Here is a 24,066-nt window from a genome sequence, read left to right on the forward strand (position 1 = left end):
CTAACAAAGACTCATGATGAGCACAACTGATCCTTCGAGTAAACTTTCTAAATTTTTTAGAATGTTGTTCGTAAACTTTCCAAATTTTTTACTTTTCTAATAAAATAAGCAAACGGAGAACTAAATTTTTTTCAAAAGAAATAAGTTTTCTAATCAATTTTCTTTGCAAACAAACATATACTTAGCTAACATGTTGCCTTCGAAATACAAACCACGAAATGGGACTCTTTGTTGTTGTGACCAATTCCTCTACTCGGTCGAACTAAGATTGTAGAATTCAAGAAATTTAATCCTTATGAGCCTAGAGTAATTTGTTTGTTCTTGCTGAGAAGGTGGTGACATCAAGCTGACAGCAGTTTCTTTTGGTCCTGCAAAGAACCCCCACTTGCTGGTAAGAGGAGATGATAGTAAAATGGAGACCATTTTTTAAATCATCCAACAGACTCCATACGTTTGGAAGCGTATTAAATTCCATCCATCATCAAACCAACATGTAGCTTTGGGGAAAAATAAGGCATTAAATTAATTAGGCCTGATAAACAAATCCAAGCAAACTAATTTTTCTTCATGGAGAAACCAGAATGAATGGTGGGAGACATCAACATGCTTCCGGTGATGTTGAAAGATAAGCTAATGGTGCCCAATAATGGGCTGTGTTGATCAGTTTGAAGATTGCTAAGGTCATATTCTAATTTAATAGCCCAATCATCTTCCCTGTTTTCAAGAGAAAATAAAATGCCAAAGAAAAGGTCCAACCAATGTAAGTGGGGAGAACGAAAAACACTGTTATTATATTATTTTTTGCCGTGTGGTTTGTTGTGTTTGTGTCTCTCTGTGCGTGTTCTCCCAAATGCAAGCAGGTTTTTCCAGCATCTGCTTGATCAGCTTAAGTATTTTTGGTGAAGTCTGGCATGCTCTAACACTGATTTTTGATCTTGGTTTTTGCCTATGGGTGAAATATAGACAATGAAATGGAACGGTTTCGGAAGGCGAACTAGACTGTGGACTGTATTGCTTCTTTTGTTGTACAGCATTTGGGTAGGATCTTCTGGAAGAACCATGGAGCTGCTCTTCCTCCTCTTCGACATTTTTTTTCTTTTTTTGACCTTTTTGGTTGTATTCATACTAGATTGGTATGAGTCATCATTGTACAAAAAAAAAGGGGGAGGGGGGTTGACATAGTCCATCAAATTTAATTAGTATGACCATATGTTTCTGTCCTTGATGAGGTGGCGGTGACAGAATGCCACAGTAGTTTAGGTTGAGAAGAAAAATTTTAAGTGCTCGAAGACATTCTATACCTTTGGAAGCATCACATTTTCCATCCAACATCAAGTAAACAAGTGGCTTGCAGAAATAAACCATGGTAAATAAATACATGCAAATTAATTTTTCTTGATTGAAAAAAATAGAATGATGGTTACATCAACATGCTATTCTTGTTGCACCTAACATACCAGATTCCGAATGGTATCCACATAATGGGTTATGTTAATCAGTTCATGGATTGCCTCGGTTCCTGTTCTCATATACTTGCCCAATTATCTACCCTCCAAAAAAAAAAAAAAAGTTTCCAATTATCAGCAAGGAGGAGCTTGTTCAGTCGATAGGTGCAAATATTGATCAACCATTCCATCATGTAGGGTGTGAAGCAAATTCAGGAGATGATTTGGAAGTACATTTGTAATATTCAAAAAGCCAATAAACTCTTTCCTTGGGTTTGGTTTGGTGGTTGGTTAATGAAGGTGCAATGGAGCTATGGAAGTTGTTAAAGAGCACCAATTAATCCGGCCTCCCAAAAGCTTATGGCCTAGAAGGTTTGAACATTTCCATAACATTATTCTCCACTCATTCTAATGCCATATGATAATTTAAGATAGAAGTTAGGCAAGCCATCTCACACTTGGCTTATTCATAATAACTTGCAGCACATCCAATAATGACTCAAAATATATTTTTTTGCTCATTGTTAATACCTTCATATCAAAAGAGTTGATAAGATCGTAGTTGAGAAATAAGATTCAGGTATCAAAGTCTTACCTTGCAAACCTCGTGCAAAGAAAGCTTCCAAACTATGGTCTCAATAGTTCCAGTTCGAGGTTAAAAGTTAAACACTCTAGTTTTATAGCTCTAAATCTCGAGTTGTCCAAATTTTGTGCCTGTGTCTCCAACATTTGATCAAGTTATAACCACTCCGGATAACATTTTAGCTAAGAAACAGGAAGCTTAATAAGCCACCACTTCATCATTTGGTGTATAGCCTATTTTTAGATTCCTACTCGCAATTAAATGGTACTTGGTAGGTCCATGATTGATGATACATCAAGTCTAAGCGATCGCTCATCTTCTTCCAGATATCCATTCCGAGTTAAGACAAGGTTTCAATTCATATAATCTTGTGTCAATTATCATAGAGTGGTCCAAAGTTGCGCATGCCTCCCTCTCTTTGTCAAGAGACTAACGTAGCAACTACAATGAGATGGACATGATATAAACCAAGAAAATTAATAACAAATAATACAATACAATACAGCATAATATAATAAAATATCATATGATACGATGTAATGTAATATAGCGTAATATAATGCGAAACGATGTGATGTAAAAAGATATGAGAAAGAAGTGCACGAGAGAAATATAGATTGAATTACACCATCATTATATCAATTGTACATTTGGAATTTGCGATGATGCATGAGATCAAAGCAGAACAAGCTTCAAGGTCACAGTATCTTTGCAGAAGATTATTCTTCATTCATGAGAGATGGTGGATCTAAATTTTTTAGTGAAGATGGGTGTGATGTTTGCATTTGGATCTTTACCAACTTTTGTTCGAGCTAAAGGTCCAGCTAATTCAATCACTGCAATCTGTGGAATAGCTGCTAGTTTTAGATGATAGATCTACATCTTTTAGCAACAGAGATAAGATGAATGTATGGTAGGTTTATATGAGCAGATAACCGCAAAGATGAAGGTTGATGTGCTTCTATCAATGATAGATGAGTTTGTTTCTTAATTTTCTCGGCAGAGAAGAATGGCATTTTAATAGTTGAAAACAAATACACGCATAAAGAACATCAACTTTGGTTCCATTTTTGTCATTGCCATTGTTTTATTTGCTTTAATGCAGGATACATCAATACAATTTGCAAGCTCGTTTGGTTCGCGGGAAAAGAAAGGGAGAAAGTGTGGTCAACGGGAAAGTAAAGAGATACCTCCTGCTTGGTTGAGGTTTTCAAAGGAGAAAGACGAAAAAGTTGTATTCCTATGGGGAATATGATTTCCATGTTTCATGAAAAATTCTTTCTCATGAGAAACATAGAAAAAATACTTTTCCATGAGCCGGAAATCGAAACATTTTTATTTTTTTTCCAAAAAGGCTATTTAGCTATCCTTATTTGATCCAAAGCATTAAAGACCTAATTTTTATTAAGGGTATAATAGAAATTACATATAACTTTTCCAAGAAAGTGAATGGCCAACTAAATATAAGCACTCTGGAAATCTAGCACTTTCCCATAGTCAACCAAACATGCCAAAAGTACTTTTTCAGGCATCCTCTTTCCAAAAATCTGCTTCTCAGAAATCATATTCCTATGAGAAAAAATGCTTCCCGAAAACCAATCAAGCCCTACATGTTATGGATGTCAGCCAGAGGTGTCTTAGTTGCAAGGTCAAAAAAGGCTTTATCTTGCAACACAGAGGCCTCCCCTTCTTTTTTTTTTTTTTTTGATCATGTAATAACCGAGGACTTTACCCAAAATAGCTAGCCAAAAGGTATTATTTGGGTTCTTTGATCCTATATAAATACCCAATATCTACCCAGCGAATAACCGATATGGGACTAAATACACGCCTGCACGAGTTCTCACATACTCCACCCATTCAAGCCCTAACGTCCTTATCAGGCTAAGAATTCAAATCTATTTAAATCTAATCACAAACACTACGATCGGCCCGTGGTCAGGCCCAATGGATTGTACTGCAGTGTTTCCTAGTGTATATAGGTTATGGATCGAGTCCGCTCTGATACCATTTGTAACAACCTATGACCTTACCCAAAATGGCTAGCCGGAAGGTATTATTTGGTTCCTTGATCCTGTATGCGTATTCAAGATCTACCGAGCGAATAATCGATGTGAGAGTAAACACACGCCCGCACGGGTCCTCACAAACAAAACAGCCAGAATAAATACATCTTTAAAAATCAAAAAACAAAATATCCAAAAATTGAGCTGGAAGATCTTCCGTAGGATTAAACCTATAGAATGGTCCAAATGTGAGAGACTACCTTTAGGATTGGTGTTGCAGTAGTGTATTACCATAGTTGTTTTGCAAGAGAGAAACAGAACATTAGGCAGATTCTTTCGCAGTCGGATTATTCATAAGAACCTGCAACATATCCAATAACGACTCCAAATCATATTGATCAGCCTTTTAGCTTATTGATTCTACAATCACACACGAAGATTGGTATCATGTCAAGGTGGGCATCCACAATAGAGAAGGGCCCAGTTCAAGATCAAACTACCAGATTTGGGCCTAGGCCTAGTCCGGGACAACCTCCTCATAACGAATATCAAGTCAAGGCCTTATATAAATATAAATTTCTTCAATGGCCAAACTTAGCACAAGAACTTATCAAAGCTGCCCCAAACCAGGCCTATAGGGTTGGCCGAGGATGATTCAATTCCTAATTTCCATGCCAAGGGGTTGTAATATAATCAAGACAAGCGTAACCAAAGCTGGTCTAATAAGGTAGCACATATCATGCACACTAGAGGGAGCACAGTTGGTTGTGGTTAGAAGTAGAGGCCAAGTGATCGATGCATGGACAGTTAGATGATGCCTTAGGAAAGGTCAAATAGGCATCCAACTCAAACCAGGATCAATTCCTTCTATTAGGGAAGAATGCCTTGTGAATCAGCATGATTCCTTGCATAAACAGAGGCTTTGAAGTTTGCTTTCTACTGGCATGATTTAGGGTTAGGGTAAAGCAGATTACTCTCCCAATATTGTAATATCTAGGATTTCTTAAGTGCATAATAGTCTTTAGAACTTGTTGATAGCTATATGTAGGTCCCTGTAAAATCATTATTTGAAAATGTTTTTTTTTTTCCCATGTAACTGCTTCCTTTTGTGTTCTAATTATTGCATATAGTGTCTCACATTTTTGAGACCCTATATGCAATCTACAAAAGGAAGAAATTACATGCAAAAATATATTTTGAAATAATGAATTTTACAAGGACCATTGCAAAATTCATTTATATGCATGTAGATTAATAGCATAATTAAGAGGTTATTGTTTGGTGCAAACCAACCGATGTCGATGTTTGGGATTCGAACCCAAGCATTCCGGCTGATATACGTATTGGTATCACCCTATGAAAAAAAGAAACCTTATGGAAAACTATCCGATGATTTGCCAACTCCATCTTTTTTGTATGCTTTCAGGGATAGAATGTTGCTCTCGACTTCGGCCAAACTACCATAGATAGAGGGCTTAGATATAGGTCCATGAGAGATTTGGCATTTTCTGAAGCTAGGATGATAGGTTTGTAAATCTTTAAATTTTTGTATAAAATATAATGATCAGGGTCTTCACAGCTTAATAACCATGTGTAACAAGCTGTGGAAATGCCATTATCAATGATTATTGAACAAAAAAAGATGATTGGTTGATGAATGAACAAGATCTAACGAATGCTTGAATCAAAGCAAAAGTTTCTAGTCTCATTATCGCTCCTACTAAAGTTGATTCAAACTATCTAGTTAAAGTGCCAATGATAGGAGGTACCGGTGTCGGCAAAAGTATACGGAAGCAAAGGTAATAAGACGAAACAGGATAAACTTCACAAACAACCTTATCTGGTTTATAGAAGATCACACAACGCTGCTGTAGATAAAAAACCATACCCTCAATTAGTAAAGGCTTGGGCTAACAAGTGTAATGGCACATGTTCAAGCCTTAAAATTGTATGTCAAAGTTTAGATCTATTCCAATTCTCCCTTTCAGGATCTTGGATTATTAGGAATATAACTAGGTAATGATGATGGTGTTTTGATTGATATTGTAATTAATGACTCCATAAGTTCTTTGATAGAAATACCAAGTTAACTTTTTATTGACTAGAATATTATATGTATTGCATTTTCTCTCACAATCAAGGTTTCAACTAGTAATGACAATTGTACCATAGAGAAACCTATAATTAGAAAGCTTAAAGGATGAAGTGAGGAGTGATATGGGAGAGAACACTGTAATATACTCAATCATGCCTAACAAAAAGTTAACCGGGGACCTATTCAGAATTTTTTGAAATAATGAAGGTATTAATTGGCAAATATATATATATATATATATATATATATATAAAAGAGTCCTTATATGAAATTGATCTATAAAGAAAGAAGTTACAAGGAAGAAAGAGAACTTTTTGAAAACAAAAGGCCTCCAAATTAAAATGCAGTCGAAGTCTTATTTACTCTTCTGGTATTTTCTTTTTTCTGTTTTTTTTTTTATTTTTAGAATTTTTTTGAATCTTTTATAGATTATCGATCTTCTAGTGTTTATTAGGTGCATGTAGAAAATTTCTCGAGTCCATTAATGCAAACTTAAAACCTTCATCTCCTCTGTCGACCCTCTAGGGTTATTCATTGTTATTCAAAGTTCAACCTACAACGTTTTTGCGACAAATTTGATATCCAATTTATTGCAATACTTGTTACCAATTGCAACCATAACACCCACCTACAAAACCTAATTTCCCCCTATAGCCTAAAATAGGAGAAACTGCTATGCTCTACCACAAAATATAAGAGAGAGAGAGAGAGAGGGAGAGAGAGAGAGAGAAAGAGAGAGAGAGAAGGAAGCAATTATTCATTGGGATGCCATGATAACATATGTGATGCCCACCAGGGGCATTGGATCCTTTCGAATACAAACCGTAAAAATTTCCTCCAACTTGTGTTTATGGCATATTTTATAAGTTGAGGCCCAGTTAGGTCAGAGTCAGAACCGCAAAAATTGGTTTCTTTTTACGTTGGATAGAGCTAGAGAGTTACACCAAGTACGGTGCATGAAACATCTAGCACTTATGACGCTTTATTTAGTAGAAATCTCATGGCTATCCATCTAGTGCAACAGGTGATAAAATTTGTAGAAGATGTGTGAGGACCCGTGCGGGCATGTGTTTAGTCTCACATCGATTATTCATTGGATAGATCTTGGATACTTACGCAGGATTAAGAAAGCCAAATAATAACTTCCGGCTAGCCATTTTGGGTGAGACCATGAGTTGTTACAAATAGTATCAGAGCGGACCCAGCCTATAATCTATGTGGATTAGGGGACATTGCAGCACGGATTCATTGGAGCTGACCACGGGCCGATCGTGGTGTTTGTGATTAGATTTGAATAAATTTGGACCTTTAGCCTGACGAGAACGTCAGAGCTTGAAGATCCGTGCGGGCTTGTGTTTAATCCTACATCGGTTATTCATTGGGTAGATCTTGGATATTTATACAGGATCAAGAAACTCAAATAATAACTTCCGGCTAGCTATTTTGGATGAGATCCTGAGTTGTTACAAGATAAATCTATGTTGGCTTGGGAGTAAATATTAGAGCATCCCATGGGATGGGAATCTTTGCATGGAGAATGGCCTAAGGAGGTAGCGACAGGTGAAAATGATGGGAGAATGATTGGTCTGGACCTGCTCCTCCTGCAGCAAAATAGTGCCCCATTAGAGTCATGCATGCCGGCTTCTAAATGACGGATGTATCAGATGTTCATCGATCGATCCAAAGCTGATCTAGGCCTTTCAGTGTATGGTCTGTGGCTATCTTGTCATTATTTGTTGTTGCAGTCAAGGAGCACAAGATGCATGGCCCACAATTATTAACTGATCCACCGGATGAATTGAAGCAGACACCTGCCATGAAGTAAATGTTTCTTCTTCACCTGCATGGCGAGCGGTATGGATTGTTAACTCCCATATTGCTCTCTCTCTCTCTCCTACTATTCGACCCTGCATCGTCTGGGACTGCAGAAGCGGTGGATTGTGTTCCCAATAATTTTATTCTTTGATTGATAATTTGCAACCTGTAGGGGTTGATATTTTTCTGTGCATGGAACATTGCCATCTGCCTTCCTGTTAGACCTCTTTTTATGTGGTTGATCAGGTGAAGTTGCATGCACTGCAAGCTAATTATTAGTCGTTCACCATTAATTTCTATTGCGGGCGGGTTACATTCTTTAAAAAAGAAATTTGCAAAAAAAAAATTTTAAAAAGATTTAGACTATGTTTGGCATCACTGTCATTTTTTTCCTAAATTTTGATAGCAAAAACCTGTTTGGCTGTCACTGTTATTTTTTATTACAATAAAAAAAAAAAGAAAAACATATTTGATAAGAAAAAAGCAGGGTGCTGTTCCCTATATTTTTTTTATTTTTTTCATAAAAAATTAGTATTAAAATACCCCTCAACTTGATCTCTTCATGATAGATAGGTCATTCAGAAATAATTTTCACCATTCAAGTTTCAACTAGGTTGAGCAGCTAGAGAGTACGTACTTAATGCATGGAAGTCCACTACTTAATGGTACTAAACCAAATCTCAAAGTTTATAGATATGGTTTAGTTCGTAAGTTCAGGCTAATTGCATGTATAAAAGTTTTACAAACCATGTAATAAGGTTATGGATGAAATCCAATAACTCCTTTGAATTGTATCGTTTTCTGATAATTTGCATCCACATATAAGTCGAGATGGTTACAATTCGTGACGGTTATTGGATGCCCCACCATGTGGTTCATGGGCACAACTAGGTCTGCATGTACGAACTATCTGCATGAACTTGCAAGCTAAATTGCATTGTTAGATCCAATTGATACCATTGTTTCCGCTATGTGTGGAATTGTCTTTTCCTTTAGCAATGAAAAGTTTGATATCAATTAACCAGTTAATCTATTAGCCGTTGGCAATACATGTCGAATTGTAGCGTCCAAGATCTATATAGGGCGCGACTAAGATTTTTTGAGAATAAATCTATTTGGAAGATTTTTGGAGAAAAAAGCTATTTGGACACCAACTTAGAATTAGTTGCAGACTAAACAGTCATCAAGGATTAACATGGAAGGGTTAAAGATCCAAGAAAGAAGGGAGAAAGAAAAGCCAAATCCCTTTCAAAATGAAGAGTCGCTTCTTGTGGGCCTAAGCTTATGGTAACTACCAGGCGCCGCAGTAAATAAAGATCGTAATTTTAAGGGAACAAGGATGACAGAGATGCCAGTCAAATCCAAAAGCCCTCATCATAACCTGACAAAAGAAAGAAAGAAAGGTACTGCAACCACATAGATTTAAAGTTTGATTCAGAAACAAGGATTCTAAATGCTTAAATGAGAAAACAGACAACAGTTTCATGTTTCTGATCCCACGAAGCAAGCTGGACTTGTATGAAACGAAATGCTTTAACCATTTCCCGTACTTGAACATGCAAAAGTCGAAAATATAGTTGTCCAATTTTTCTTTATCTATAATATTTACTCTGGGAGAGATCACAAATAGAGCAACGATTTAGTAACAGAAATCGAACTCCCAAAAGGTAATGCAGTTGCGCTGGTACTGCTTTTACGTATAGTCTTTTGTTGACCGCGAACAAGACTGGACGGCAAGGGCACGAAAGTCCGCTAGGCTCGCTTCGGTTCTGCTTGGGATAAGAAGAGCCTGTACTGTACTCTTTCCCATGTATGTGGCCCGTGGGTAACTCCAGTGACAGCTTTCATCTTTTGGACCTTCTCCTTTCCTGCACGCCTGCTGGCCTCCAGTGGGCACTTGGCCACTGGGAGGGAGAGAGAGAGGGAGGGAGAGAATGGATGAATGAGAGAGAGAGAGAGAGAGAATACGAATGAAGGAACGAGAGCGAGCGAGAGAGAGAGAGAGAGAGAGAGAGTGAATGAATGAATGAATGAGTGGCTTGTGCTGTCGGGAATGAAGAGTCTGACGGGGTAAAGTAGACAAGTCAAAATGTTCCCCACTGGGAGAATGCCGGAAAACAAAATAAAATAAATGTGCCAAATAAAGAGGGATCTGAACCTACCCACATTTGGCAATTTGGGTAGAGCACTGTTCTTTTCACACGAGGCAAGGAGTAGTGGGGAGACTCCAGTCTGTAAGAAAACTGTCGTCCTTCATGAACACCATGGAAATTAAACAAAGAGAGGCTCAAAATCACGTATCAAGCAGGTAAATTAACTAACACCCACGGACACTATATAGTCATGGGAAGAGGCAAGCCTATCTCACGTATCAAGCAGGTAAACTAACATATAAAGAAAAAAAAGAAAGTGAGGAGAAAGAGATAGAGATATCTAGCATGGAGGATGATGGTTCGCCGCCAACTTCTCCTCTGTTGACCCTCTCCACCAACACCATCAAACTACAAGCCTCGGAACAAAACCACCAACGTTCTTCCTCCCGTAACCATCAGAACCCTTTAGAAGAGGTCATCCTTCTCACTTCGTTGACACATCTGTTTGTCTCTGCAACATATGTTGTTTTTTCTTTTTTTTTTTGGTAAATGCGGCAATATATGTAGCTCTAACTTGAGTACAACAACATATGTTGTTCAAAGACATGGCATGTTTCTCCTTACGTGCTAAATTTCGCTCATATGATGAAGAAACTAATGAAGTTTCATGGTGGTAATTATGCTGTAGGTATGGGTGGAGATGAAGCGCCTCTTGAGCATAGCCTTCCCCATGATCCTCACCGGCCTCCTACTCTATGGCAAGTCTGCCATCTCCATGCTTTTCATGGGCCGGCTAGGGACAGAGGCTCTCGCAGGCGGCTCCCTGGCCATCGCCTTTGCCAACATCACCGGCTACTCCATTCTCTCGGGCCTTGCCTCCGGCATGGAGCCCATCGCTTCCCAAGCCTTCGGAGCCAAGCGCTTCCACCTCGTGGGCCACGCCCTCCAGCGCACCACCACCATCCTTCTCGCCAGTTCCGTCATCATCTCCTTCCTTTGGCTCCACTCCGAACGCATCCTCCTCCTCTGCGGCCAAGACCCTGCCATCACCGCCATTGCCTCCACGTACCTCGTCTCCTGCGCACCTACCCTCTTCCTCCAATCCTTCATCCACCCTCTCAAGATCTACCTCCGGTCGCAGAACCTCCTGCTGCCACTCACCTCCGCCGCATGCCTAGCATTAGTCCTCCACGTGCCGATCAGCTACTTGTTTGTGTGCTTGCTCGGCCTCGGCACACGAGGGATCGCAATGGCGGCCATCGTGTCGGACCTCAGCTTCGCGAGCACCATGGTGGCCTACCTTCACATCACCAGCTCGCACTGCAAGTCGTGGCCCGGGTGGTCATTGTCTGAGTGCTTCAAGCAGTGGCAGCCGCTCCTCAGCCTCGCTGCGCCGAGCTGCGTCACGGTGTGCCTTGAGTGGTGGTGGTACGAGCTCATGATCATCCTCTCAGGGCTATTAGACAATGCAGCCGACGCTGTGGCAGCGATGGGGATCCTCATGCAGGTGACGTCCCTCGTATACGTGGTTCCGTCGGCGCTGGGCCTTGCAGTGTCAACGAGGGTAGGCCACGAGCTAGGGGCAGGGCGGCCGGAGCGGGCACAGCAGGCCGCGAAGGTGGCGTTGGGGTGCGCAGCAGCAGCCGGGGCGGCGGCGGCGGGGGCTGCAGTGGTGGGGAGGGGAAAGTGGGGGTGGGCGTTCACCGGGGATGCAGCGGTGGCAAGGCTTGCGGCGGCGGCGATGCCAGTGGTGGGGCTGTGCGAGCTGGGGAACTGCCCGCAGACCGCGGGGTGCGGGGCGCTGCGGGGGAGCGCGCGGCCTGGGCTCGGGGCGGGGATCAACATGGGGGCGTTCTACGGGGTGGGGATGCCGGTGGCAGTAGCGATCGGGCTGAGGATGGGCATGGGGCTGGTGGGGCTGTGGATGGGGATGGTGGCGGCGCAGGCGGCGTGCGCGGCGGCGGTGGTGTGGGTGGTGGTGAGGATGGACTGGGGGGCGGAGGCGAGGAGGGCCAAGGACAGGAGCTGTGGTGGTGGTGGGATGGGAGTGAGAGTGGATGAAGAGGAGGGGTTCGTGTTTTCTTCTACTGTTTGTTCTCCCAAGGGGGGTGGCGAAGAGACTGAGTCCCTTGCTTCATGCATGCCTATGAAGGTGGTTTTAGGCTGCTAAGATGGTATTGTTATTTTAGAGCATCCTTTTTCACAGTTTGATGTTACTGTGAAGATATTGGACTGAGTGCAATGGGTGTAAATTCGCGAGAAAATAGATAGCGAGCCATTGGACTTTAGATGTAAACAGTCTAGAAGCAGGCCGACTCTGGCTTCATGATGATGACAAGAGCACTCGTAGGAACCGGCTTCTTTGTACATTAATCAACGTTCTTATGATATTTGGATTTGATGCTTAGCAATTTGGGCAAATTAATCTCCAGTCTCGCTAAGGGAACAGGAAAGGATAAACAGAAGTGGATGCTAACTCAACTTTGTTACAAAACCTCGAGGTTTTTAAGGGGTGTGGGATGCTTGTTTAGTGGGATATATGGATGTCTGTATGTATGTCTTCTTATATATTATTGATTCAAATTTCTTCCGAGTTGATTAATTATTTAGTTCAGCTAATTGCCATGTTGATGCATTTCAATTTTTTGATAGAACACTTATTTCTTTTCTTCTTTTTTTTCCTAAGATCGTAAGAAGGCAAGAGAAAAGGCTACATTAACATGGATGGAGATTGTGAGAGAGGATACGAAGAAACTTGAAATAACATCATAAATGGTGCTATTTAAAAACACTCGACGCATAAGGATCCAAAGAGCGGACCCAAAATAACTGGAAAAAAAAATAAAAATAATTATGATTATGATTAGATTTACAGGATCTACTTTAATTGCTACTGCTGCTGCTATTTTCCCCTTCAATTAAGAGAGGATTATGCATGCAAAATTCCATGCTTGACATGGAATATCAACAAGTTTTTCTTTTTAGCACAGTACTAATGCAAGATGTTGCACGCCTTACATGGAATATGAACAAAAGCTTTTTTTTCTCTAACTAGTGGATTTGTTATATAAACATGAAGGAAAAGTTAGAATTTTGTAAGGTGCGACACAACTTCGTCAGATCATTTTCCACATTAATGGCCAAGAATGTCTTGTTCTAATTTCGAAGCTGTTCATGTAAAGAGGAAGATGATTGGACTTAAGCGTGATCATGGTCGCCGGTTTTGATTATGGTCATCACAGTCAGCTTGTGTAAAGGAAGACATGCCGTTACACCAACTATGCCATGGTAAATAGAAAGTCTGTAAGCTAGACCTTTCCATGGTTTGAATGGAAAGCTTATTGATGATGAGGCAAGGAAACAAGTTAAAAGGTGAGGGACGAAGAGTAGGATAAGCCGTACGGTCTCCTACCATCGAGGCACAGGTGCAGACCTTCTCTGGCCTCAACCGTGCGCACTCACGTAAACCCGGGTACGGGGGCCGGTCATTGCGCGGCCGCACAAAGTCTCGTCAGATCCAAGCAGCCATGGTACAGCAGCTACACCCAACTCATCGGTCTAAAAATAAATGAAAACAACAACAGCAACAATGGCTAGAATATCAGAAGAAAACAATGTCATTTATGTGTTGGGTGATGCAAATGCAGCCAAAGAAGGATGAATTTAGGATCTGTTTGCACTTAGGATCCTCATATATATCAGCATGATGCTTTTCAGATTCCACTCATCAGTGTCCATTCCATATTCAAATTCCAATCATCTCTTATCATCTTACAGTAGACATATTTAACAATCAATGTTCCTCTTGAATCCATAGCACCTTATCCACTATGATTTGTGTTAAAAACAAACCAGACATAAGAACAAAAAAACAAAAAAAAAACACCTTATTTAGCCAATTCTTCATGAAAAAATGAAGAAGATCCCACCACTTGCCTATACAAACCAACCACCTGGTAAAAAGATAATTTAAGAACACCCCAATGATTAGGTTACAAACTCCCAAACGTCCTATATATCATCCAATCCAGAAGAGATTTCTAATCAGAAGGAAGACGACAAGCAACAATTCTGCATGAATCACCTTTGGATGAACCTGCTAATGGCCACCAACAACAGTATGGTCCCAGGATTGCAAATGGTGGTGAGGAAGCAGCCATTCAGCTAGGGGCCCATGTTTTAATGGAAACACATTTACTACAGGGCACAATCACTTTCCAGCTAATCCTGACATTGGCATCTTCAATGTGCAGTGAACCTCTCTGGCCCTCTGCTGTTTCGATGGATATGAAGCACATCTAGAGCAGAAAAAAAATTGATTAGAGATACAAGCTAAGGGTCCCTCTGCACCTCAAAGAGCAGCAGGAACCATACAAAAGCAACCGGACACACAAAATTTAAACCTTGATTCTCCAGACATGCATAGATTCCATAGGAAATATTAGGTAAGGCAGCCGAAAAAGAAGCATAAATCTGGATAAGTTTATGTTTTTTTTTCAAAACTTAAAAACACAGCCTTCTGGCAAGAGATTGACAGGAATATCAATATTTTTCTCCACCAGGAAGCATAATCTAAATTAGGAATGACATAAATAGAAACTATTATTATTCTTGTAAAATATATGATAAATTCAGGTGAAAATTATCCAATCACTCTTAATCATTATATTACATATCATTTGAGTAAGCAAAATTATTGTCAGGATATCTAGGAGAAACCACATATTTTTGTTGGCGTTGAAATATATACTCAAATTCAGATAGAAAAAAAATTTATCTTCCCAAGAGCTAACAACAATACCAGTCGTAATGATTCAAACTATCATTGTCTAAATATGTTTAAACTTGGGGGCTTTCCATGCTGCAGCCAACAGGTCCAGTTCTAGTGTACTCTACCGATGTATCCTTCTTTAGATGCAGAGGACAATAATATCTTCACAAGATTTTGGAGATCTGCATCATGAACCGCTGCATGTACCAATAGATGATCAACAGTATAGATATAATGTTAAACACTCATTTATGGGCATCTCTGCAATGACAACACAACTACTCTCCTCAAGTTCTTTCAGGGCCACCACTTCACCTCCAACAACCATGCCGATCATGATCCTGTATGCAGGACATCGTCATGCAATCATTAATATGAACCTGGGTGGCATATCTAAAAAGTAAAAGTGGATGGGAAAAGGGAACCTGCTACTGAACAAGTTGACATAAGCCTGAAGTATGTTTCCTGAAAGCAAATTATAACATCAACAGGAAGCCCCTTTTACTTGGAGAAATTACATTGAGAAATTATGTAATTACAATGAAAATATTAATTGAGGACAGGTGCATCTCAGAACCTCCGGCTATCCTGCTTGAACCTATTTCTTTTTTTTTTTTTGGTAAAACCCATTTCTTCACTATGACTATATTCAGCAAAAACTTTAAGATAAAATTGTTGAGGCAATCTCTTGATGTCTATCGAATGGCATTTTCAAAAGCAGAAGCTCAAATTCTGAATCCAGTTCTTGATCAAGCTAAACTCTTTTTAATGAACACAGTCAACTTCACCAAGGAATTGACCAAGCAATGTATCATGGGAAACTTTCCCTTGAAAAGTTAAACAGATGTTGGAGTTACAGATGTTACCAACAGGCAATAGGCAAGTTCGAAGGAATTTTCCATCAATCCTAAGATGGTGGTGTATTATGTCTATACCACAAAGGAGTCCATCCAAAAGAGAGCCATTTCAGAACCCAAGATTTTGTAATAAGGTTGAATATAATGCATCCTCCTCTCAAATAGGTCTATTATTGCTGACGACAGCGGTCTCACAAAAAAAATGAGGATCCAACTTTTGGTCAAGACAACATATGTTGATAAAGGAAAACCCCGTCATCCTATTATTGTCACACACATTTAAATGACACAGGTAAGTTCTAAACATGATAGTCGATTGGCAAGGGAGGGATAATTCTCTAAATAGCATATTAAGAAGTCCAATTTCGAAATTGAAAATTAAGAAATCTATTAATAGCTGGAAATCCTCTTGTTAACATCAATGCCTTTATCTTCGTTTGAAAGCATGAAGTTGTGAATATGCTACGCAACGTGGCCCTTACACCCATAAAAGGAGGAAGATTCTTCAGCTTTACAAGAAAGCAGATGTGCAACACAAAAAAGGAAGAAGTTCATATTTGTGAATAATGACCACAATTATTACACTAACACTATTTGAACCTGAAAAGCTGAAGAAAGTGCTCGCAGATCAAGCATCTTGGATCCATATCTAGGTCCAAAAAAGTTTGAAGTGACATATGAAGAGTACGACCCCAAAGACCACATATAGTTTCATGTAGAAGATATGACACCAAAGACTGTGATAGTTCCATGTAGAAGATATTTTTGTTTCCTCAGCAGAGTGCAAGTAACATGAAATCAACATAAGTGAAGGCATGCTCACATATCCAGAAGCAAAACAAGTTTCCTAGTTTTGATCTCCTACTAAGGGCCTGCTTGGGTTAAACCTGCGGGAATTTGGGCCTGCTTGGTGAGACTAAGGAATTTGGACTAGCATTTCTCATCTTTGTGTTTGTCCGCTATCATGAAGCATACGCTGATCACCTCTGCCTGTGGACATAACCATAGACCAAACCACCTTAATTGCTGTCTCTTTCTATTCTCTATTTGCTTTGCTAATCCTAGATCTAGATTCTTGTCACAACACTTATCTTGATCTCTCAAGGTCCTCAAATATGATCTTGATATTCTCTAATGGCACATAAGGGGCATTATTAGAGACATTTTAGTTTTCATAAGTGTCAAACCTAATTATTGCATCTAATCCAAGGTTTAGTTTAGGTTTAGATAATAACTACAAACCACCCTGCACTCTTTAGGATCACTGCAATATGACAAGCTTTTCTAAATCAACTAAGACCACAATGTCAAATTCTGGAAAGGGTTAAAACTAAAATAGAAAAGTAGTTGCAATGCATGTAAAAGCATGGTAACTTAAGTAAAAGATTACTTAAGGCATGTAAAGGGTGGCCGCTTGGCCAGCCATGCGGATAGTACCTTGTGGGCTAGAAATGGGGAGCTGCCTCGGGCACACCAAGATATTTTGTTTTCTAATTTTATTGGGTGCATTCGTACTCGTCAGGTATGAATCGCCCACTCTAGCCAAAAAAAAAAAGAGTAAAAGATTACTACATCACCTCTGAGGTTTTATGAAGGCACCAACAATCGAGGTTCTGTTGTCATAAAATTTTGAAAAGAAACATCAAAGTAAATGTTATTTTCGCTAGCATAAAGCTAGTTCATAAGATTAGAAGATAGACATCCAGATGAGCATGTTACCTCACTAGAGGTCGACCAGATATAGATTGTATAGATACATCATACATATATTCTACATGAGCAGGTCACCTCATATATACTTACATTGATACTAACAATCACAATTTTCTAGATAGCCAAAACTACATATATGAGCTTGAAGTCCTAAATCTCTGTCAACTCTTTATTGGAGATGAGTGATGAAAAAGGAAATAATATTCGAATGCATACAGGTTTACAAAAGTAGAGAGTGTCTCCATTCAAATCATCTATAGTGACAAAACAATTATTTCATGTACCACCAGATTGAATGAATCAGATCTTAGTGCTTCGTCCAAACTAATAACACTAGGTTGTGCCTGACCTTGGCTTCAGCCAACCTTATTTATACCATATTTCTTGGAGATTTCTTAGCAATCTTCAGATACACTTAATATTCCAACCTATTCTTCCCTTGAACCTACTGCTAAAATACTCTGTTTATAGTATCCCTTACTTAGAACTGCCACATAAAGTCACAAAATTACAACTAATAATTTATCAAAGCAAATGAAAATAAAACACAAAACAAAATTAATTTTTTGCCAAAATATGTATCCACAATTACATCAGAATAGGCTTAATCAATTGGAATTTGATTTAACATTAAACCATGAGAAATTTCAAACTACGGTTAGAACAGGGTATCTGGATGCATCTTCTTTGTTGGTAATTCATAGTATATTAAAATATGAGGTAAAAAAGGTGTCTCTCCTGAAGCAACAAGTGGCAGGCAAGCATGTGTTACAACCGAGGTCGGCCGTACCGGTACCGGTCGGCATACCAGTGGCGAATCGGACAGGTACGTACCGATTCCGTACTGGTCCGTACCAGTACGGTAGTCATACCAGCCAGTTTTCCAATGAAAAGCTCTAGGTACCAGATCCCACGCTGATCCGGTACCGGTCCCAGCCTGGACCGGTTCGTACCGGCCGGTATGGGCTGGTATGGCATACCCTGGTTACAACTATCGTGCATGACTTATCAACTACATTTCCACCATTCAAGATCATCCCCTGAACAAGCATCATTGCTTTGACTCCATTCTGCAGTTAACTGATGGAACTTCTCTAGTACCAGTGCCTATTCTGATTCAGCTAGGTCATTGCACTGAACAAAAATGGAAAAATTGTAAACAATATGCTAAAAGAATAGTTAAACATAGAAATAGTAAAGAATAGGAAAATTTAGAGCAAATTCAGATGTATATAACATATGATGAACGAAGGTAGTTTACTTGCAAAATTCCAGCTTCAAGCTGAAAGATAAGGCTATCAGTAACAATATTATTTAATTAAAGCAGGATAACAAAATTATAGAAGATATACAATATTATTTAATTAAAGCAGGTTACCAGAGTTTGACTTTGATTCAACATATATAAAAACCAAAATTCCAGCTTCAAGCTGAAGGATAAGGCCATCAATAACAAAATTATAGAAGGCATACAATATTATTTAATTAAAGCTGGTTACCAAAATTTGAATTTGATTCAACAAAGTATGGAAACCAAGTAATTTCTACCTCTTCCAGTTGTAAAGGAAATCTTGGGACAAAGAAACACATAAAGCCAGCCCTGAATAGTCAGGATAAGGATTGATAGTTACGGTTCTGGAATGGAACAAGGAAATAAATCCAGGTTTCAATGATCTTCAGATAATGATTTGAAGATTAACTGACCAAAACATAAAAAATTAGACTCAAATGATATTATTGTAGGAGGAGAGATAAATACAAGAGAATATTTGGAGGTTACTTGTTAAGATGACAACTCGATATGCAGGTTACCTTATAGGAGAAGTACTTTGACATCAGCAGGTCTATATCCTTTGGGTGATTGTTACAAGTCCAAAAATGGCACCATGTTCTTCTGGTTCAGGCGTTACAATGACTACATTGTTGAGATTAGTCATTTACACTAACCTTGTGATTGCTGAATATTTGATGACACCAAAAATGATACACTCCAACATCCAATAGCCAGGAAATGCAGCTAATAATATCATGTCCTGTTTAAGCTCAAGCCTGGAGAAGTTAATAGTTAATGTAAGTAAAATCCCACCCTTCCAATTCATAGAAAAGTTTAATACATATAAGTAGTAAAGTGAATATAAGAGACCCCTCAAATTCACAGGGGATTCATGGAGAAATGAAGCAGTAATTCTTAGTGACCTACGAGATTAATTGGTTGAGAAATTAATGCAGGCCCATGGTCTAAATGCCATTAGCCAGTTATCCAACAGCCATAGCTATTAGCTAGTACACTGAGGTGATGGTAGCAGCCAATCTTATTGATTGGTATGCCATGCACAGGTTCTGAGCATATTGACAATTAAAAAAGAGAATACTCAAGGGACAAGAATAAAGAACATTAGAAAGAAGTTGTGAAAAGTTAAATAAACTTGTCTGAAAACTAGAAAACTTTTTGTACCAGATCATAGCAAGTCTAACATCATTAATTGAAAAATCATATGGCTTTTTTGGAACTGTTATGTCTGTAGAATCATTCTGGATTCTAGAAGAAGCACATACACTTTCTAGATGATGCACATACATTTTCTAAATGAACTTCTTTCTTCTAACTTTTCTTCTTCTCCTGCAACTCTTTTCTATCCTTCTCACCTAATTTGGCTGTTTGTTGTAAAGAGCAAAAAAAATAATAGTAAAAGCACAATGCTAATTCGTTGAAACCAGTTTGTACTTGTTTGTATCAGTCTATATCAGCCCATACATTGGTTCACAGGCTGGTTCTGCAAGTGAAGGCTGGTTCTGCAGGCCAATACTCCAAATAACAATTCACAAGGAATACCAGATCAGAGGCTTATTCAGCTCTCCCAGAGTACCTGCCAGGTACAGGATCACTGGGAAACATTGGACCCTCCGGCACGGACCACTACTAGCCAGTATTTAAATCCGTGATGTAGACTGAAAATCCACTGCATCAGCAGGCAATCCATGATGTTGAGTCAAACTATACTTCATTAGCAAGGAAACAAATATTCACCTTTTTTCTTTTGCTTTGGAATAAATCTTCACCTTTACCAGCCATCTGTTTCCCAGAAAGAACAGAGTCAAACACTTGACTAAACCAAGAATCCTTTTCCCATCTACTTAAAATATTTTTGGTATTTATCGTCAGTTCAAGAAAGAGATACGAGAATTGCATCCTTATATACCCAACCTTCCTAGTCCAACAGATAGATATGCCTCCTATAGTTGCATATACTTTGGCTTCTCACTTGCCTGCTAAATTCTAAGGGTGTTTTATAGTCTTTTTGAACTTTATGCTCCTCCATATTAGTTAATATTAAAAAATCTGAATCTTTTGGGAAGCCTGAAGGTCAATCATGTAATAATTTGCTAAATAAATCCTTCGGGAGCCCGCAGAAAAGCATTTTATAATTTACATGAGAAATAAAAGGAGGATGCTCTGTATATTTAAAATCAGCATTATGAAATTCTCATCAACATATCAGCAGGTTAATGAGTTGAGCGACTCTAAAGCAAGAGATTAGCTTGATTGCATCAACTGATTCTGTGATAAGCAAACCTAAAGCTTTTATTGCCCTAGTTTGAGTGGTTACCAGGTTCTTTCTTGCATCAAGTCTTCAACACATCAATGTACACACGTGCACCCACAAAGGAAGAAAAAGAAAAAGCATCTCTCAACTTGCACTTCCTTCCCAGCCACAAATATGTAGGACATTTACACAAATTAATTACGTGTGCCCTTTTCTATATGCATGAAGGAATTGACTGGGAAAAAACTGACTTATATTACCATAGAGTGATAGGATAACATTAGTAACACACACCTGCAAGTTCTAAATTATTTGTCAACTTCCCAAGGTAATCAATCTATGAAAACAAGGAGACAAAGAATGAAAAGATCATCTCTGTCCACTCTATCTGTGATGTTCGAAGATAAGGCCAAACTGATGCTGGCGAATATAATGCAAGCTCTGTTCTACAAACCATGTTCAAGCAACCTATCCACCAATTTCTAAGCTAACCTAGTTGCAATTAGCCTGCTCAAATCCAGCCAGCCATTGGTTGAAAAGCCCTTTTCATCCTCAGAAAGAACAACACATTACTAAACTTGGGGCACCACAAAACAAAAATTTGATCCCTTGTCCTTAGCTTTCGTAACAAGAATAGTGAGAATAGGGTTTGGAAATTTGGTTATGAACAATCGGAAAAAAAAAAAAAGGCCAACTGAAATATTGGTATTAATTAGGTCCTAGTGCTTCCCTCTTTTGCATCTTTTACAAAGCTCACTAATCCAGCTAATTTGAACAAAATTGTCCAAACACAACTCTGCATACGCTATGGTTTTTTGACATTAATTATTCTCAGTAATTCTCACTCAATGACTAATATTAGTGATAGTATCCAGTCTGAACCACTTGAATCTATATTTGTTCTGAAAATAACATGCACCCAAGCTCGGTCATCCATATCGTGCCCAGCTGCCCAACAAATCATACAAAATCATGCTAAGCGTCAGATTTAGCACTACAAACTTGTTTTGCCACCTTTCTTTGTATATCCACCAATCTTAAACATTGTTTATTTCTCTCGGAAGGCGCTCAAAAACTTTGTACTCTCGGCTACTTACAAAATTATCTACCAGCCACAGCTTTCATAAACACGGTGACCGGCAATCTCACCAGAAACAACAAAAACAATGACATAAATCAAGGATAAAAAGACTCGTCCCGATACCAGCTGACTGCGAGGGATGCTCGGGGGAGGAGGAGACCACCGGTCACGTTCTGTTTACATGCCCGCGGGCGCATCAGGTGTGGGGGCCTCGTAGCGACCCGCCGGCAGTCTTTCATCTCTACTGAGGTCTTTTTAAGTCAGTTGAGGGACTCAGTTCGGAGATTCGACACGGCAGACAGGGGAGTAGTATAGGCTTATGTGGCATATCACATCTGGTTGGACAGAAATGCGAGGATATTTGAGGGCAGAGGTTTTTATCCGAGATCGGTGGTTACTAGAGCTTTTGCACATGCAGTCGAGCTGGTGAGCACTGCAGCTGACTCTTCATCTGGAGATGACAGGAATACCTGGGGCTCCTCTTCTTCCCGCATAGGTATGCGATGATACCACCGGTATCCTGAGAGCCCCCATCCCCTAGTTCTCTCAAGGTGAATTTCGATGGTAGCGTAGCGGAGGGCGGTAGCAGATATGACGTGGGCTTTGTGATCAGAGACCATGACTCCATACTGATTGTGGCCGGAGGCCGGCGCATATTTGATAGATCCATCCATGTGGCGGAGTTGCACGCGGCATGGGAGGGTCTTATATATGCTAGAGTACACTTGGGTGCCCGACGGATTCTTCTAGAGGGTGACTCGACTACAGTGGTGGACTGGATTCACTACCGACAGGCCAGGTTGAACTTGCACCCATTACTCCGAGACTTCCGGAGCATGGGGGAGGAGTTAGAATTACTTCAGGTTTCGCATGTGTTTCGGAAGACGAACATGGCTGCGAACTAGGTTGCCTTCTATGTAGCCCACCATTCTGATTTTGTATTTTGGGGTCCCTCCGATCATATGCCGCAGGCATTAGATCGTGTTTTACTTTGCGATAGTTATGGGCTCTCTCATCGTCGTATGTAGTGAGAAGCCGGTTTACCAAAAGAAGAAAAAAAAGACTCCTAATTTTAAGTTGATTAATGTTGCACTTTCATTTTCCTGAAAGTGAAGGACATAAAAAGGAACCAAACTTTGGAAAGGCTAGCAAGTGTTTGAGTCACCCCCGCACAAAGAGTTAACAAGCCTGTCCTCAACCTATAAAACAGCCCCCAAAATCTGATTTTTATCGTTAAAACAACTCCACAATTGAGCATATAGAAAGAGAGAGTGATCAAGGCCACCCACCAGGGACGAAAGCTAGATAAAGGTAAGGTTGGAGACCGCGCAGACGGCGTCCAGCTCTGCAGCATATCACACTGGCAGCGACGGACGCCACCGCCCCACCCCTTTCACTCAAGTTGGTCAATACCATAACCCAGAACAAGAATCTCAAGAGAGCCACCATCTTGAACTGGAGCCGATCGACGGCGACGTGGTAATGGCGCCCAGGGCTGTTAATTTTATACACAATCAGTAAAATAGAGAGAGAGAGAGAGAGAGAGAGACCTGAAATGGGAGGAAGGAGGAGATGGAGAGCGGAGCGCTTCCGGGAGGTCGATCGCCGTTGCCCTCATGGCTCCCCTCCCCCGCCCTCGCACAAAGGGACGCTGGCGCGGCTCTGGAAGGGATTGGGATTACATTTCTTGGAACCCAGAGCAAGCCCATCTCCATTTTACCTGGTTTGACCAAGACCTGTTCTTTTTGTTTCTTTAATTATTTCCCCCCTGCAGTAATAAGGATCAAAGACAAATGTGAGCTAACACAAAAACAAATATTCCTTACTATTACTGCTAATTAACTACCTAATGGTGAAAAAGGCAAGATAAAATCACCAAAAGATTTTATCGGCAGGTAGCCAGTGCCTCATTGTTTTATACATCATGTAAAGCGGCTTTAAAAGTCAAGATTGAAAAATTTTCAGAAGATGATTATGGTCTTGACCATCATTGATGATCCAAACAAAAATCATTTGTTTAGATGCTTGCAAGATAATCCTATGCTTCCAAGAAGAGTCAATT

General features: G+C 39.7%; 2 protein-coding genes across 25 annotated transcripts; one reads left to right on the forward strand and one right to left on the reverse strand.

The window, feature by feature from the left end:
• The first annotated feature begins 10,335 nt into the window (after window positions 1-10,335).
• LOC103718308 (protein DETOXIFICATION 49-like) lies at window positions 10,336-12,598 on the forward strand. Its single transcript, XM_039129657.3, has 2 exons — window positions 10,336-10,511; window positions 10,726-12,598. Exons 1-2 carry the CDS (start codon window positions 10,383-10,385, stop codon window positions 12,205-12,207), a joined length of 1,611 nt encoding a protein of 536 aa, XP_038985585.1. The 5' UTR covers window positions 10,336-10,382; the 3' UTR covers window positions 12,208-12,598.
• Window positions 12,599-13,781: 1,183 nt separating this feature from the next.
• LOC103718295 (uncharacterized) lies at window positions 13,782-23,720 on the reverse strand. Of its 24 annotated transcripts, none has more exons than XR_015987173.2 (8): window positions 23,555-23,712; window positions 23,294-23,499; window positions 19,191-19,427; window positions 18,927-19,013; window positions 17,103-17,203; window positions 15,234-15,273; window positions 14,839-15,149; window positions 13,782-14,335 (listed from the first exon to the last, which is right to left on the reverse strand). XR_015987173.2 is itself a non-coding variant. In XM_088721907.2 (7 exons), exons 3-7 carry the CDS (start codon window positions 19,475-19,477, stop codon window positions 15,026-15,028), a joined length of 504 nt encoding a protein of 167 aa, XP_088578033.2. In that variant the 5' UTR covers window positions 19,478-20,338; window positions 20,407-20,451; window positions 23,555-23,717; the 3' UTR covers window positions 13,782-15,025. The 24 variants fall into 24 exon arrangements, 6 of the variants coding, with proteins under 6 accessions (XP_088578033.2, XP_038984514.3, XP_088578032.2 ...); XR_015987171.2 differs by having other exon boundaries at window positions 18,927-19,077; XR_005512646.3 differs by having other exon boundaries at window positions 13,782-15,149; window positions 23,555-23,716.
• Between the last annotated feature and the right edge of the window lie 346 nt (window positions 23,721-24,066).

Source organism: Phoenix dactylifera, chromosome 5, assembly GCF_051530095.1.
Source record: "Phoenix dactylifera cultivar Ajwa chromosome 5, Ajwa_hap1_PhDact_Kaust_v1.1, whole genome shotgun sequence".
Lineage (NCBI taxonomy): Eukaryota > Viridiplantae > Streptophyta > Magnoliopsida > Arecales > Arecaceae > Phoenix > Phoenix dactylifera.